General features: G+C 41.5%; 1 protein-coding gene across 1 annotated transcript in view; it reads right to left on the bottom strand.

Annotated features, from left to right (window-relative positions):
* The window catches only part of LOC122787868 (histone-lysine N-methyltransferase, H3 lysine-79 specific-like), a 2,114,473-nt gene that overhangs the window by 731,593 nt on the left and 1,364,251 nt on the right, over positions 1-18,629 (bottom strand). The window contains exon 19 of the mRNA XM_044054784.1: positions 7,629-7,754. Within this exon, the coding sequence (XP_043910719.1) occupies positions 7,629-7,754 (126 nt within the window). The remainder of the gene's footprint in view (positions 1-7,628; positions 7,755-18,629) is intronic.

Below are 18,629 nucleotides of genomic sequence, written 5' to 3'. Positions count from 1 at the left end.
CTTTGGTTGAATCCCAAAGCTGAGGTTGGGCGGCTGGGCCTAAATAGAGTTTGGAGTGGCTATGAGGCCCTGCAGAACTGCAGTGGCAAAGCCTGCTCTGGATTTAGAGTAGAGGGGTAAATGGTAGTGCTTTGTAAAAGTGTGCAGCCTCCAAAATATCCTTGGTTGGTACTCCTCTGAGGAAGGCTGCTGAAGTGGCTGCTGCTCTGGTAGAATGTGGCCTAATGCCCTCGGGCACTGATTTGCCATGTTGTGAATAACAGAAACGAATGCAGTGGCCTATCCATTTTGAAATAGTCTGCTTTGGCAACCTGCAGCATATGCAACTAAGAGTTGCTCAGTCTTTCTGAAGGCTTTAGTCTTGTCCAAGTAAAAGTGTAGCTGTCTGTGTATGCCCAAAGTATGCAGAAGTCTCTCCCCCTTATTCTGTGGGCTCGGATAAAAGGTAGGCAAATGTATGGTTTGGTTAAGAGTCACGCTGGACACTACCTTAGGCGTAAATGTCGGGTTTGTCCTGAGAGAAACCCTGTCCTGATGGAAAATAATAAAAGGTTCCACAGCCATTAGTGCCTGTAACTCGGAGACTCTTCTTGCTGAAGTTATTGCTAGGAGAAGAGCGGTTTTCCATGACAAGTATTTTATCTCTGCTGTATTGGCAGGTTCAAAAGGAGGCAGTGTGAGTTTTTCCAAGACAAAACTGAGGTCCCATGTAGGTATTGCAGCTCTCCTTGGAGGTCTTATGTTTTTGGCCCCTCTGAGAAACTGTCTTAGCAGTGGATGAGAAAAAATAGGTGGTTCCGTATTGTAACGAGCTGAAATGGCAGAGGCATGGATCTTAATTGATGAGAAGGATAGGCCTTTGTCCAGCATCTCAGTTAGGTATTGCAAAATCTGAGGAATATTTGGTTCAAGTGAGTCAATTCCCTGCGCTTGGTTCCAAGCACAGAATCTCTTCCATTTGTCTGCACAAGATTTTCTGGTGCTGGGCCTCCTGGCCTCCAAAATAACATCCATAACTGCTTTAGAGAGAGGTGTGTTCTGAATGATTACATTATCCGCCATGCAGCCATATTTAGGGTTCTGAGTTGGCTGTGCAGGATCTGATTGTTCTATTGGGTCAGCAAATGAGGTATTAGAGGCAATGTCCAGACTGGGCCTTGAGACAAGCTCCTTAGGATTGGGTACCAGTACTGGCGTGGCTAGTCTGGGGCAATCAGTATCATTTTTGGCTTCTCTTGTCTGAATTTTAGGAGTACCTTGGAAAGAAGAGGCAGAGGAGGGAAGGCATATACTGTAAGGGCTTTTCAGCTGAATGAAAGGGCGTCCACTTTCCATGCTTGCTTGTGATAAGTTCGAGTGCAGAATCTCTGTAGCTGGCAGTTGTGAGGGGAAGCAAATAGATCTATGTCTGGGCATCCCCATTTCCCTGTTATCATGCTGAAAATTTGTGGGTCCAGTTTCCACTCGTGAGGATCCATGAGGTTTCTGCTTAGTTCATCTGCCAAAGTATTTGTCTTTCCTGGCAGGAACTGTGCTTGCAGATGTACTTGGTAAGTCAATGCTGTGTTCCACAAAGTCATGGCTTGCCTGAAGAAGGGGTAGGAATGTGTGCCCCCTTGCTTGTTTATGTACCACATGACTGTAGTATTGTCTGTCTTTATCAGTAGTTGTCCTGGATGAAGTAGGTCCTTGAAGGCTGTCAGGGCATTTTGTACAGCTAGCATTTCTTTTTGATTGATATGAAGATGCATTTGGTTTGTGGGCCATGTGCCCTGAATACATTTTCCTGCCATGTGCGCCCCCCAGGCATAATCTGATGCATCTGTTGTTAGTGCTTGCCTGGCAGTGGGTAAGGTGAATGGCTGTCCCTTGTTGTGGTGACAGGCCTGTGCTCACCATTAAAATTCCTGTTGCAGGCAGGGAATGAGAGTAATTATTGTTTCCAGGCTGTGGCAATGTTGAGTCCAAACACTTTTTAGATACCATTGTAGTTTCCTCATATGCAGTCTTGCATATGGAATTAGTAGAATGCAGGATGCCATGTAGCCCAGAGTCTGCAGAATTTTTCTTGCAGATAACTGGGTCTTTGTTGCCATGTCTTTGAAGTAAGAAGTCAGATGCCTTTGTTTGTCTGGTGTGAGATAAGCCATCTGGGCAGTTGCATTTAAGCTTGTACCCAGGAATTTTACCTCTTGAGAGGGTACTAGTTTTGATTTTTTTTCGTTTACTGTGTACCCTAGGCAAATTAGTAATCTTTTTACAAACGCCAGATGCTGTAGTAAAATATCTTTGTCCTTTGCTTGAATAAGGCAGTCGTCCAAGTAGGGATATATCTGAATTCCTCTGTCTGCAAAATGCAATTACTGGTGCCAGGCATTTTGTGAAGACCCTGGGCACAGTAGATAAGCCAAAGGGCAGTGCAGAGAATTGGTAGTGCAGTGAGCCAGCTATGAATCTGAGGTATCTTCTGCAAGATTGTCTGATTGGGACATGCAGGTATGCCTCTTTGAGGTCCAAAGTTACAAGCCAAGCCTTCTTGTCCAGCATGGGCAGAAGCTGCTGTAGAGTCAACATTTTGAATTTTGGGATGTCCAGAAAGGTATTTATAATAGACAGGTCCAGAATTGGTCTCCAGGTTTTGTCCTTTCTTGGTACTAAGAAAAGTCTTGAGTAAAATCCTTGCCCTTGCTCTTGGTGTGGCACTGGCTGAATAGCCCCCATGTCCATGAGAGATGAAACTTCTTTTTGTGCCTCTTGCCACTGATTGGGTGGCAGGTCTGGCATGCCTTTTGCCTTTGGAAGGGTGTGAAAGTGGAACCTGTAACCCTGAGAGACTATATTTAAGACCCATTTGTCCTGGGTGATCTTGTGTGCCAGTTTTGTGAAAAAAGTGCTAGCTTTCCCCCTAAGGGTGCTGCCAAAAAAAAAAGTGCTTGGCATTGGCAGAGGGAAGTCATTGGGACTGTTTTCTATAAGGCTGTGATTTGTCTTCTCCGCTTTTGGAGGTAGAAGCACCCCATTGCTTGGGGCTGTTGCCTGCCTCTAGGGCGTCTGAATCTGCCTCTTTGTGGTCTGTCTGACAAAGGAAAGGACCAATTCTTAGAGGGCCAGTTCCTGTTAAATCTGGGTGGCTGTACCTGTAAGAAATCCTTTACTGTCTGCATAGATTTTCCCTTATCCTCCATTTTCTTTAACACCTCCTCTGCCTTAACAACAAAGTATCATGCTGTAATGGAGCATCCAATAATTTTGCTTTAACATGATCAGGCAGATTCTGTTCCTTTAACCAAGCATGCCTTCTAATAACAGAACCTGTAACAGCGGCCCTGCATGAGGCCTCTAGTGAATCATAGCCACATTGCAAAGTATGTTTTCCCACTTGTTCAGCTGCATGCAATAAATCATATTAATGGACATTTTAATTGCTATTCCAAGAATGTAGTATATCTGGCCAAGTGCAATGAATGTTTAGCATTTTACATTGGGAAAACGTGCAGGAACCTAAGGGATAGAATAGGGGAGCATGTTTTAGATATAAAACATCAAAGGAGTAATAATGCATTATATAGGCACATCAAACAGCATCAGGGCCATAGTTTTAAATTTTGTGTGATTCAGCAAGTGACAAAAGATAATCAAGGGCATGTGGTGGATATTCATTTGGACTTAAGTGAAATGAAATGGCAACTGAAATTAGATGCCACTAGATATCCAGGTATTAACGATAGTATTAGTATAGCTCCTTTACTGAAGCTTAGACATATTAATGGTTAGAGTAAAATTATTCAAGTATATAGATATGCCATTAAACTATATCACCAATGCTTTTGCGAGTGTTGATGGTTTTTGGCATCTATATATAGGTATTTGTATTAGAATGTACACATGCAGCTTGGTTAGGTTTATTAATCAATATATATATATATTTTTTTTTTATTGTATTGTTTACTGTATTTAACATATTAGGCATTTATTGTATTTTAAATTCATATAATTTATGTTTACAGCATCTTTTCCAAATGTTATTTACCTAGGGAGGGTAGACACACTTTATAAATATGAGATTGTATATTTTATTAGTTTAAGGAATGTATTTAATTGGTTTTTCATTTTGATGTTAGTTGGGCACATTGGACATTTTACATACGTAACCAATTATTTTAGTATTAGGGTATGTGTTAGTTTAGTAGCACACAACCTTTATTTAAACACATTTAATATACACATTTTATGTTATTTTATTTTATATATTTTTCATTGATCTTGATAAGGATGTTATAGGTATTTGAATACATATGTAAGTTTATATAACAAATATATTTTATTATTTCATTGTTTACATTTTCATTTCTTGCTTTAAATCTTTTAGTGATAGCAGTGATTACCAATTAACGTTATTTGGGATTGTATATAAGAATAATTGGTTGTTCAAGTACGTAGTTCTGAAGAAGTCTTCAGTGGAAGACGAAACCTAGGTTAACTTGTGTTTTTGTCATTGCTACTGGTTTTGTTGCTGCCACACAATACCTTGGATTGATGTTTCTCATTTAATAAACTGCTTTTTTATCATTGGAATTTGGTGTTTGGAAATGGTCCTGCTGTTCGAGTAGCTGCTACCGTGGTATTGGATTAATTGTTGGTGTTTTTTTCTTTCGGAGTTTGGACCCTGTAGTATCTGTCCGGCTTAACAGGTGCAGGAGGTAAAGAGTTTGGAGACAGGCTGGACTCTGAAAAAACATCATCTACTATGTCTAGAACAGGGGGAATTGCAAGAGGTCTGTGCTGAGGAAGTAAAAGAAAGTCTCTAAGTCTTTTCTTAGAGTCAGAATAATCCTGGCTCTTTCAATGGAGATGCTCCCTCATGGTATGCAGGGTTTCCCCAAAAGAATAGTCCTCAGGAGGAGAAGCTGAAGGAATGGAATCTTCAGCATCAGAATCCTCATAGGGAGGAACAGAAAATCCCTGATCAGAAGAGGAATCAGAGGAAATGGAAACCTGATCAGAGGAATCATATTCAGTGTCTTGCCTAGGTCTCTTATCAGGAGGGGGATGGGAAACCCTGATCAAAGTAATTAGGTCTTCGGCCATTTTGAGCATCTGTTTCTTAGGCATAGAAGCCTGTCCTGGAGAATGCTGTACTGGTTTCCTTGTCTTTAAAACTGTTTTAGACTTTGTCTTGGATGCTGAAGTAGGCTTTATATAAAGTTGTGTAGGTCTGAAGACACCCTCAGAAGCCGATGCCTGCTCAGCGGCTCCGGACCCATCTGAGGGATTAATTTCCGAAGGATCAATACTTTTGAGTATCCAGAGGCCTAGCTGTCTCCACATGGGATTCGGCGGCGGCCTGTGGCTCTGAGGTAGTGGGAGTCAGGGGCTGCGAAAGCGTCTCACTGAGCACCGGCGAACCGGCGACTGGCCTAGAAAAGGCTTCGTCGGTTTTGGACCTTGGATGCTTGTCCTTGTCTTTATCCTTGCATTTTTTTATGAATTCCGGTCGTCGGGTGTTCCGATGGCATTATGTAGTTAAACCTTCTGCCAAAATAATGAAAAGCAAAATCGTACCGACGCTTAATAGTGCGTTGGTTAAATCTAGCACAAAACCGACAACTAACAACGTCGTGGTCAGGGCCTAGGCAAGGAATACAGTAAGAGTGGAAATCCTTATGAGGTATTTGCTTCCCACAAGAAATACAATTGTTAACTTTTTCTGACATCGGACTGGAGCAAGAAAAAAGTTTCCCCAATGGGGTACTTAGCTTTATTGAAGACTTTGGATCTGAAATTCGATTTTGAAAATCTCAGGAGTCGGCCGACTGGCACTTGTGAACTGCTTTTGCTTCAGGCACCGCGCAGCAAGAAAGATTGAAGAAAATGGAGTCGTCTGCATCTTTTATACCCCTGGCGCACTGATGTCAGGGAAGAGGCGTCAGCAACCGATGCTGGACCAGGACTTTGGAATTCAGGCCGACTGCGGGTAGCCTGCCAGCAGGATAACCCAAGTGTAATGACTGCAACAGTGAAACACGATGAACATCATACATCTGATATACAATTCCTACGTGTAAAGGCTTTGGTTATCTGGCCAGATGTTAGGCTGTCCTCGGCAGGTTATTCCAAGAGGTAAGAATAGTGCAACAGTGATGAGGAAAGACATCTCCTGATTCTTCTAGTTAGCTTCTGTGCTTTTCTTCCATCACTCAGGCATTTACCTTTGGAATGATGGAAATGTTTTAATGTCAGTCTCCCTCTCTATAAACTTTGTTATCACCAGACGAATGAGAATCAGCACCCCCACTTCTACTTGCTGGCTTACTCTTTGTTAAATGTTTTTTCCCCCTTAGACCATTCTGCATCAAAAATTGTTCATGTAGGAAAAAAAATATTCTGAAGACACCTGGATACAGCAGCTTGTCTCTCATACCTGCCTCTTGACACTCCCTGACTGATGGGCAAACTTGCTTTTCTTATGCTGGTATACAATGAATAATTTCCCACAAGAACTCTGCTGCCCTCAATTTTAGTACGCTTCTCATCTTCCATAGGAAGAACTCATTTTGCTGGTATGACTGTATATTTACTAAAGTGTCTTGGCTGCTTTCTCCTGGTCCGATTTGGAGCATACATATGATGTACCCTCTCAGTTAATAAAACCTGCTGTGAAACATCAATCCAGTTACTCATTTGTGCTTTCATAAAATTAGTGTAACCTGTTCCTTCCAGTTTCCCTGGTACAGTAGAGAGATCTTGTGGGTGTAGTCAGAAAGAAGGAAAAAAGAAACATGATTGCGGGAAAGTGGAAGGAATGCAGCTTAAAAGGAAGAAGAGTTTGGCATTGGCTGAAATGGTAACAATTCAAGTTAGATTTGAGGAAATACTACCTCATACAGAAGGTAGGATGGACTTAGAATACACTTCCTGGAGCAGTACTAAAATATGACTCCATCAGAGAGGTTTAAAACTGACTGGAATGCAGTAAAAAAGGTAAAGATAAAAGAAAGGCAACTGAATAGAGTCTAGCTACAATACAGACACTATAAAGGACTCTGTCTTCTAAAAGCATTTTCATATGTTCATGCAATGATGTCAAATGGACAATGATCACAATTCCTTAAAAGCAATGTGTAACTGCTGTGCTCCTGGGAACTAAAGAAAGACATAAAAACTGTCCACAGGAGCAAAGAAAGAAACAAGTGACTGCAGTCATATAGTTTCTAACTAAAGTATACATTTCACTAGCATCCGATCAGACTGCAGGACTGTTCTCGACTCTTAATAGTTCCATGTCATCTTGTAAGTCTGAACTGCAGAAACACATAGTGGGACACAAAGGCAGAAACTGAATAAAGGTGAGATATGGGTGGGCCTCAGTGGCAACTTTTTTTTTTCTTTTTTATTACAGAGAAGATTAGTGTTATGTAAAGGAATAACTTATCTGAAACAGCAGTGGGTTAAAGTGCATTGGGCAGAAACAAGGAAATTTGACAAAATGGCAGTAAATATACATTTCTGCCACATGACACTAACTAATGCGTGTACTAGAGTGGACCAAGAAATGTTCATTGATTAAACACTATACATCTTATTAGAAAAAAAACAGAAGAAACAACAAAACTATAAACATAGCCTACCTGTAGCTCTAGACAGTGTCGTTGTTTCTCAGAGATCTTACTTTTCAAAGCTTGTTTCTCTTTACGCAGGTTATCCAGTGACAATGTTGGCCAATCCAGCTTTAGTTCTTCACATCGTGCTTTAAGCTAAAACAAAATTTAAATATTAGCGCTCTTTTGGTAGGAAAAAGAGGAGGATAGCTTTGGCTGCTAAAATTGCCCTCACCTTTGACAACATTTAATGAAACGGGCAATGCATTTGACTCATTTTAAATTGAAAATGAGGTTTGCTAGTATTTAACTGTTAGCTCTGCATATGCATAGACACGGTCTTACTGCTCCCTAGATATTTACTGTATCCAAAGGTGTACCCAAGAAATGCAACTCAAAGGAAACACAGTCTACCCAAAAGGTACTATTTGTCAAATAAGGGGAGTAACTACGGAATGTACATGTGAAAAAGATCCTAATCCAAGGAACTTTCTGCAACTTCACAATCTGTTACATCCATATTTCACAGTACTGTAAGCCATTTTGCACTGTGAGAAGCCTTCCAACATAACTTCTCAGTTTAAAGCAAAAAATAATTCTTCAGGTGAGACACTGTTTCACAGTCAGTGCTAACAGTCAGCAAAGCTAATACACAAAGGAGTTAGGGAAATAAAGTATAATCAAAAGCTTTTATTACATTTCTTTATCATATCCAGATGAAAGTACAAAACAATACAGTGGTAGCATTCACCTTCTCATATCTATTCACCTATGACAGGAGGTGGAAAGAACAAGATAAAAGGTCAGAAGCAACAGAAATGAAAATGAAAAAGAATATAGAAGCAAAAGCAAAAAGGGAAAAATCTTTTAAGTTATGTACTTACCAGAACATTAGATATTGTTATCTTTCTGGATACTGGAACTGACGGACTATTTGCAAAAGATGCATTACAGCCATGGGAATGATGAGAACTCTAGCTAGCGCTCCTCTCCTATCCCATAATGCAGTGCTTCCATCTACCTCTCTAGACGGAATAAGGACATCATTGTGTTAACAGTGGGATCTAACAAAGGAAAGAATTCCCTAATATGGACAGTGTAGCAACCAGGAGCCAATTATAGGCCTCTGGTGCTCCTCTAGCTTTCTCTGGCTAGGGCAGTATGAAGGAGGACACATGGGTGGATGCTTCCAGTGTGTGGACACAGACCAACTAAATCTAACATTATGGTAAGTACGACACTTATGTACTTAAGCTGATCATGCCGGGACAATGGAATAGCTGGGCAAAGTCACCATTAGGACTTGGGTGGAACTAGGACATAAAACCTTTCAGAATGGAATCCCAAATGGAGGCTCTAGACCTTAACAAGGTGTCTTAAGCTGCATTATTTAGCAAAAGTATAAAAGTCAGACAATGTGACAATTGCACAGTTGTCATCCAAAGGCAGGTTTCAGAGGAAAGCAGGGAAGGTAGCTTAATCCCTAACATAGTGCGCTCTTGGTTTGGAAAATAAATGCTTGTTGCTAAATGAATACCAAAACTTGATGCAATCAGGTAGCCTTTTTGATCCTTCGTTCACTGCAGGTAGAACCAGAGTTTGTCTGCACCCAAACAATGTAATCTACTTTCACCATTGTAAGACTGCTTAGAGGGGGAAAAAAACACAGGAAGGTGGACAGACTGGCTCAGATTAGACAATGTTACAACTTTGGGCATAAAGGAGGGGTTAAGTTCTGAGGGATACCCTGTCATTGTGGTATACAATGCAAGAATAATTTGATGACAGGGCTTGCAATTGAGATTGTCTAGTGAAGGTAATGGCTACCAGAAGAAGAGTTTTCCAAGACAAGAAGTTAATCTTAGCTGAACTGGCAGTTTCAATGGAGGGGAAGAATGAATTAATAGTGGTTTGTAATGGAATCCACCTTTTAGAAAACACTTTAGCTTGTGGGATGTTAATGATGAGCCAAAACTTTAGGACAAGTAGAAAACTGCAGCCAAATGAACTCTGAACAAGGAGTAACTGGCTCTTGCATGGAAAAGTTCTGTCAAAAAAGTTAGCATTTGGTTTGTAGTTTAAATTTGGTGGCTTTTGCAGATGCCCGTCCCACTGTAGATTTGATCTGGGACACTGCCCCAGTCCCATCTCTTTACCACATTCTACCTAATAAACTCTTTCTGCACTTGCTTTTAGTCCATTTTAATTTAATTGCATTTTTTAAATTGTGTTTGGTCTAATATTGCTACATACTAAAGTGTGCTAGCTTGCACTGCATGTGAATTGTTTTTACTACTGTTTTTGCTACTTTTCTGTAACAAAAAAAAAATTGTAAGCCTGTTTCCTACCTTTCTTGTAACTAGTGTTCCACGTACAGATTTGCTGTATCCAGGACTGTATATAAGCTTCTGTGCCCCCAAGCCTTTCTGTGTTGGAGGGAAGCCTTCTAGCTTATCAGTGGGAGTGGTAACCTGTCTATCACATAAAGAGTGGTTCTGGCCCAGAAATTGTAGTTATTGGCCGTTTGGGCAATCTCTTCCATCTCTCTCAACTTTCTGATTTGAAAGCCTGCATTTGCACTTGTTTCTGTCCTGTAACTCGTCTAGTGCAGATACAGATTCTTAGTTTTAGCACTTAAATTTGCTTATTCATGCTCAGCACTTGTTCAGAACTTGTAAGCACTAAATAAGCTACTAATTACTATAGCACTCAATCTTCCTCATTACCTAGAGGAAAAACAGTTTTTGTACTTGCTTTTCTCACTTGCTTAGAGAAAAACAGCTCTTGTACTCACTTTCCTCACTTAACTAGAGCAAAATAGTTTTTTATTCAGGCATGTCCAAGGGTTAGCTCACAGTGTTCTCGCCTGTCTATCTGATGAATCTGGGCATCTTGAGGCAATGTAGAAATTGCCTCATATACACAGACAACCCTCTCCTCCTAACCCTCTCCTCCTACCACCCAACACTACAACCTGTGAGAGATGCACTTATCTAGCCAAACTGGAGGTAAAGCTCTCTCCAATCAAGACTGAACTTGACAGTCATGAGGAGAAGGTAAACATTTGCACCACACCACACATCACATAGTCTCACTAAATCTACACAACCAAAATCCACACATAGTAACACAAAAACATTTGCGGAGGCTCTCAATAATAATCTGTCTAAGCAACAGAGACCTCCAAAGCAGAAACGCAAGCAACCTCCATCCCCCAACACAACCCAAATGACACACAGCCCACAGACTCAGTGTGCCACTCAACCACAGCCAATAAGGCAAAACAACGTACCCAACACACTAGTCATAGGTGACTATAGTCAGGCACACTAAACAAGGAGAAGGTTACTGTCAGCTGCCTGTCGGGTTCCAGGATCCGCCACATAACCCACGCACTCAGGTCACTCCACAACAAGTACAGATATGATTCTGTCATTGTCCATATTGGTGTGACTGACCTGACACATACCTCCCTGGACTACATGAAAAGAGACATGGAAGAGCTCTCCAATCTTGTAGCCTAGGCAGGTATGACCCTAGCCCTGAGTAGCATTCTGCTATCGCCCCGAATGATACCACAGTACAAGGACAAAACGATTGACTTCAACAATTGGCTAAACTTCTGGTGTCATTCTAAGGGGATCCAGTATCTGTCTGCTTGGGATGACATGGTCGACAGACCACGATGCTTTGCCACAGATGGCCTGCACCTGTCGCCCCTGGGATTCTGGATACTGACTAAGGCTCTTGCTGCCCCTATAGTGCCTTTTTAGGCAACGTTCAAATAACAAATTCACCACCGTAACAGGAACAGGTAAGCAAAACTGAGGGTAATGCTACTCAATGCTAGAAGTCTAAATCTCAAAATGCACTCACTCACTCGAGGCACTCCTTAAAATGGAGAACATTGATATCTGTGCAGTGACTGAGACCTGGTTCAAGGCTCCATAGAGCACCCCTGCACTACCAGGCTATAACTCATACCACACTTTTCGGACATGTAACCTGGACCAAAACACCAAAGGCGGAGGTGTGTTCATATTCATTAAGGATATCCACACCTCCAGGCTAGTTGCTCAGCATAATGCATCCGAGGTTATCCAAGTGCAACTAACTCTGGGCAAAACTGCAATCCAAATTGTAGCTTGCTACAGATCCCCCACCATGCCCCAGGATTCCCACTCCTCTTTTCTTGATGTACTGGAAAATACTAGAGTTCAACCAAACACCCTAATAATGGGCGACTTCAACTACCCCACCATTAACTGGGAAAACTACTTGTGTACCAACTCCTTAGCTCAACGCTTTCTGGAATTCATAAACTCCAATGCCCTGGATCAACTTATCCACACCCCCACCAGGGGCAACAATATCCTAGACCTAGTCATTACCAACATGAGTGACTGGTGTTCCACACCTGAAGTCAACTCCTCGTTGGTCCGATCCGACCATAAGCTAATCACCCTTGATATCCACATCCCACACCCACCCCCATTAAGGAAACCATGGTAAAAAATTTCTCCAAAGCCAACTTCATGCTTCATAAGACAGAAGTGGTGAACTTCATGACACCCATGCATATGGACAATACAGTTACAACTGCTGAATCCTACACAAATGCACTCTATAAGCACTTACACGAGTGCATGGATCGTGCTATCCCAAACAGAACCAAGATGCTATCCTCCAAAAAAGGAAGCCAATCTGGTGGTCCCCTGCCATAAACAAACTGTACAACAGAAGGAAGAAAATGTTGCAAAAGAGTGTAAAATCCAATGAGTGGAGAAGCTCCCTGGTCAGCCTCAGTAAGAAGCTGAGATCCCTTATAAGATCCTCCAAAGCTAGCTACGAAAACAAGATTGCCACTAATTCTAAGGACAACCACAAAGCATTCTAGAGCTATGTCAAAAATCTCAATGGCAACACCCAGATCTGCTCTGAGTTACAGCACAAAGGCATGAAAATTACAGAACCAACTGATATTGCCAACATCCTGGCAGATAGGTTCAATGCTAACTTTATCCCCCCCACCCCTAAAGGGCCCATATCTATACAGGAAGAATGCAGAGTCCCTGTAATCACAACTATGGAGGTAAAAGCTGCACTCTCTAAAGCCAAAAACACAGCATCCATGGGACCGGACAACATCCCAGGCTGCATTTTACACGAACTTCAGAACAAACTGGCTCCCCACTTAAGCACCATGTTCAATAATAGCCTTGCATCAGGCTTTGTGCCCACTGAATGGCACACAGCAACAGTTATCCCACTCCACAAAGGGGGAGCCACCACTGATCCTGGGAACTACTGACCTATTAGCCTGACGAGCCTGGTCTGCAAGGCCATGGAACATATCATGATGGAACTTATAAACAAAGATGATGGTAACCTCCAAACTCTGATCCCACCCAGTTTGGGTTTGTGAAAGGCAGATCATGCCTCCTGAACCTGATCGACTTCTTTGAGGCAGTTACCAAAGCCGTAGATGAGGGTAAGGTGGTTCACACAGCCTATCTTGACCTCGCCAAGGTTTTCGACACCATCTCCCATTCTGGAATTATAGCTAAACTCACTAAACTAGGTATAAATCCCTACGTCACAAGATGGTTTGCCAACTGGCTCACTGACAGAACCCACACTGTAAAAGATGCAAACTCCAAATCTGACCTCAAAGCAGTGACACGTGGAGTACCACAGGGTTCCATCCTGGGACCTCTCCTGTTTGGTATCTACTTCTCTGAAGTACAGGCTAACGAAGTTCGCAGATGACTGCAAACTAGGAGCCATAGTCCAGTCCCCAAATGATGTGGACATCCTACAGAAGGGCCTTGCTGAGACAGATGCCTGGTGTCAGAGCCATGGCATCAAGTTCAATGCCAAAAAGTGCAATGTCATCCCCTTTGGTAAAAACTCTGTACCCATGAACTACCACATAGGCAGCAATCTACTTAACACAGAATGTGTGATAAGAGACCTTGGGACCCAGGTGGACAGTAGTCTCTCCTTTGATAGTCACATCACCACAGTAGTCAGGAAGCCTTTCTGCGTGGCACACCTCATCATAAAAAGGGTTCTCATCCAGGAAAAAAGAGGTCATTGTTCCCCTCTACTTGACACTCATTAGACCCATTATACAGTACAACGCCCCTTTTGGAATGTACCTCACAAGACATCTGCAGCAGCTGGAAAGGCCACAGAAGTACCTCACAAAGAGGATTACTGGCCTCAAACAAATGCCCTACACTGACCACTTCAAAAAACTCCAGCTTTACTCCGTAGCATATCGCCTACTCTGAGGAGATCTCTGCCTAACATATAAAGCTATGTCAAACCCAGAGCTGCTGGACATGCTACACCTAAAGAAATCCCAATCCCTCCGAGCTACACGCTCTAGGGACCTAAACCTTGTCACCATAATAAGTCGGACATGCTGGAGGGATAGCTTCCTGTCCCAGAGACTTCCCATATTCTGGAACAGGCTACCCATCTATGTCAAGCAAAGTTCTTCATTAGCACTCTTCAAAAAAAATCTTGATGAGTGGATGGGAAATAGGAAATACACCCTGGGGATCACTTCTGTGTCTCTGCTCGACAGTGGCACAGGAAAATAACTTTCTTGGGTGGCGTACGCCAGGGAACCTTGTTGGCTAGGCTTACATAGGCCTATGGGCTGATAGCCTAGTACCTACCTATGAACCTACAGGGGCTAGGAATGGATCTGTGTGTTGTTTATGTGAACATAGTGAAAACTTAATCCACTTGCCTCTAATTTTTTTCTGGTAGAATGTTTCTGAGAGGCAGTCATTACTTGTGTAACTTTGTGGTGGGAGTGCAGAATCCCTGGCAATTACAAGAAGTGGAAAAATCAAGCAGTTAACAGAAGGGCTACATGTCCAGGTGAGGCTGCCTGGATGAGTAAGACAAAAGTTGAGGGTGCTGCCGAAGAAGGGGCTTTCTTCAGCTTTAACATCTTTATTAAATTATCACTTAAAACACAGGCACACATACATTAATACAAAAGAAAACAAACCATATTAACTTTTGTCATTCATGCATTATACATTTTTTTATTCTAACAATTATTCACTCCAACATTATGGAAATTGCTCAATTCCTGTCCCTCCTTAAACCTTACTCCTCTCCTCTTGAACATCCATTTATTTCTGAGTAGTTTGCTACTTCCCTTTTCTAAACATCTCACTGGTAATTATTTTATCTTCTTTACAGTATTTTGTACTTCTGTTACAAATGGTTTAGGCTTTAATTCCACTTTCTACTAATTACTTTGGCAGCCAGCAGAATTAAACTTAGTATATATTTCACAATTATGTTTCTTTGCAAATCCATACTTCACATGTATATTTCTATATCCAGTAGGATCGATGCTTTATGTTCTCCTATTTATTCACTAATTTCAGTGTTGCTGGTCTTCTTACTGATTACCTCCATCTCTCAATGCCAGTCCTTGGACAAAGTGCAAGATACTCCCGATTCTTGTAGTCTGCTCCTGTAATTTTTTTCTGCTTCTCAAGCATTTTCCTTTGGAACAAACGAAAATTTTCACTGGCAATGTCTCTCTATGTGCTTTACTACAGTCAGAAGAATGAGAAGCATTCAGAATCCCCTTCTGCCTGCTGACTCACTTTGGTTGGATAAACATTTTTTATTCCCTCCTGAGCCTGTTCTGCATCAAAAATTACTTTGATCCTTCAGGAAAATAATACCCTGAAGACAGATGGATACAACAGTCTGACTCGTACACCCATTTCTGAACATTCCCGATTGCTGGAATAAACTTGCTTCTCTTCTGCCTGGTTTATAGTGAATAATTACTTTCTACAAACACTCTGCAGTACCTAGTTTTTAATACAGTTCCGTTCTGCCACACCTGTGTCAGGATCAACTATTTTTGCTGGAATTACTGCATCTTTGCAAAGTGAAGACGCTCTGCACGTACGGCAATGCAGGGCCAAACCAAATGAGGAAACAGTAACTAATGGCCAGCATGTGGGTGAAACCAAAAAGGCACAAAACACAGCCAATAGAGTCAAATCATGCCATAAAAATGGCTCAAGTAATTTTATTGTCTAAACCGGTTTCGGCAAGATAGCCTTCATCAGTGGAATACCTTTGAACAGTGAACACTCATTCTTACATAAATAGACCCATCCACCAATGGAAAGTGCAGCCCTCCCCACAACACAAATTAAAAGCAACACCTCCTTCAATTAAGCACAAATAATAACTGTAATTCAATACATAAAGTAGAAATACAAATATTCAGGATACTATGCCATCCCTGCATGTTATTCCTATTACCAGCAATTCTGTCAATGATCATAAAATGAAATTCTGCATTCGTATGCGTCAGCCAGTGCCTATATAGGGCATTCGTTTCCTGTTTATTACGTATGTCCCTACGATGTTCAGACATACGTATTCTTAGTGGATGAGATGTCTCACCGGCTGAACATTTGCAGGTAGCCTAATAATCCAGTGAGTTCCACAATTCCCAAATAATTTGATGTCATAAAACTTTACTGGTGTTTTTACTTGTAAATTGTTTCAGTTTGTTACATAATGGCATGAATAACAATGTCCACAAGGGAAGGTGTCAAAAAGAGTATCCCTGGACAGGGTGAGTTGTTGGTATATACCACCCCCACTACCGGTATGTTTAAAGTGGGAAAAGTGGGAACCCAACGTTTTGCCTTTCCTAAATGAAAATTGACATCTGGTCCCTAAAATTGGTCATAAGTTGTCATTTGCCAAAAGAATATTCCAATGTTTATGAATAGTGTCTTGTAATGATTTGTATTTCTACTTTATGTATTGAATTACAGTTATTTGTGCTTAATTGAAGGAGGTGTTGCTTTTAATTTGTGTTGTGGGGAGGGCTGCACTTCCCATTGGTGGATGGGTCTATTTATGTAAGAATGAGTGTTCACTGTTCAAAAGTATTCCACTGATGAAGGTTATCTTGCCGAAACCAGTATGGACAACAAAGTTACTTTAGCCATTTTTACGGCATGATTTGACTCTATTGGCTGCGTTTTGTGCCTTTTTGGTTTCACCCACATGCTGGCCATTGGTTACTAATTACTGCATCTTTACTAACATATGTCTTGGCTGTTTCTCATAGCTAGGTTTGAAGCATACACATGCTGTGCCCTTTCAATTTACAAGTACTGCTGCATCCAGCTGCTTGTTTGTACTTTTATAAAATGATAACAGCATGTTCTTTCCAGTTTCTTTGTATTTGGATGGTGGCTATTAGCCCTAATAACAGAATTATTTGAAAATGGCTGTGTTTTGTGCCTTTTTGGTTTCACCCACATGCTGGCCATTGGTTACGAACTACTGCATCTTTACTAACATATGTCTTGGCTGTTTCTCATGGCTAGGTTTGAAGCATACACATGCTATGCCCTTTCAATTAACAAGTACTGCTGCGTCCAGCTGCTTGTTTGTACTTTTATAAAATGAAAACAGCATGTTCTTTCCAGTTTCTTTGTATTTGGATGGTGGCTATTAGCCCTAATAACAGAATTATTTGAAAATGGCTTTCTGTATAAAGAGGTACATATCCATGTATTAACTGACTTAGTGATAAGAAACATCAAGAAAGTACAGTTGTACAAGAAATTACCATAACAGTAGATATCCTACTGATCACTGTTGCAGTATTCATAAAAACAGTTGTGTAAAATCTTACCATACCCATAGAAAGAATAACAAAGCTCAAGAGGGAAGGGAGAAGGAAGGTGCAGATGAACTCTCTATGAAGCTATGTAAAATGGCTTTGGCAAAACTGGTTCTAGATCTGGAGACAGCATCCAGCTTCTAATGTTTGGTAAAGGTATGAATAGTAGACCAGGTGGCTGCTTCCAGAATGGCACTGTTGTCCAATCCTTTGAAGAATGCCTTGGATGAAGCCATGGCTCTGGTAGAATGGGCTTTCACATGTGAAGCAAGATCCCTTCCACGGTGAGTGTAGCAAAAGGAGATAGTCTTAGATATCCACGAAGAAATAGTCTGCTTGGATGCCGGAAGACCCAGAGCCCTGGGGTGAAAATTAATGAAAAGATAGCCAGATTTCTGGAGAGTTTTTGTCTTGTCCATGTAATATATCAGTTGTCTGTGAACATCTAGAGAGTGTAGAATCTTCTCACTGTGATTTTGTGGAAAGGAGAAAGAAGGTCAGTAGTTGAATAGATTTGTAAAGGGATAGCTTGTTAACCACCTTGGGCATAAGGGAAGGGTTAGTTTTCAATGATGCCCTGTCCTTATGAAAGGCCAAGAAGGGGGAGGAACAGCCATCAGGGTTTGGAGTTCCAACACTCTTCTAGCTGAAGTCAGAGCTACTAGCAAAACAGTTTTCCACAAGCAATGTTTGAGGGAGGCTGAAGCAGCGGGTTCAAATGGGGGCAATGTTAACTTCTCTAGAACAAAATTAAGGTTCCAAGGAGGAGGAACAGGTAGTTCCTGGGAGGCCTAATGTGGAGGATGCCTTTAAGGAATTGTTTTACTTCAAACCTGGATGCTAGAGGGGGAGATAAAGAAAGACAAGCCACAAGAGCTGTCATGTGAGCTTTAACTGACAAATATGCCAGGCCAGATGAGAGCAGTTCACACAAATAGTTCAGAACCAGTTGTATTCCCACTTCCAGTAGGTCTTGGTTCTTAGAGAGAAAACATAGGGAAAATCTTTTCCATTTGGAAATGCAAGACTTTCTAATGTTGGGTTTTCTGGCCTCCTGCAAAACCCTGAGCATGTTCTCAGAGAAAAGGTGTCTGAAGGAAATTAGAATCCTATCACCCACACTGTCAGCTGTAGAAGTACAAGGGATCCTCTGTTCTGTGAGCGAAAGTCAACTCTGTGGGATAACTTGTGGTGATGGGCCTTGGCTAACTGCAGGAGAAGGGGGAACCAATGCTGTCTTGGCCAAAAAAAAAGGGGAGTCACCAGCAATATTTGTGGTTGATCCTGCCTGATTCTGAGCAGTACTTTTGGTATTACAGGAAGGAAAT

The sequence above is a fragment of the Protopterus annectens genome, chromosome 13.part0 (genome assembly GCF_019279795.1).
Source record: "Protopterus annectens isolate FY-2018-M chromosome 13.part0, PAN1.0, whole genome shotgun sequence".
NCBI lineage: Eukaryota > Metazoa > Chordata > Ceratodontiformes > Protopteridae > Protopterus > Protopterus annectens.
This window is presented reverse-complemented; position numbering and strand designations above follow the sequence as displayed.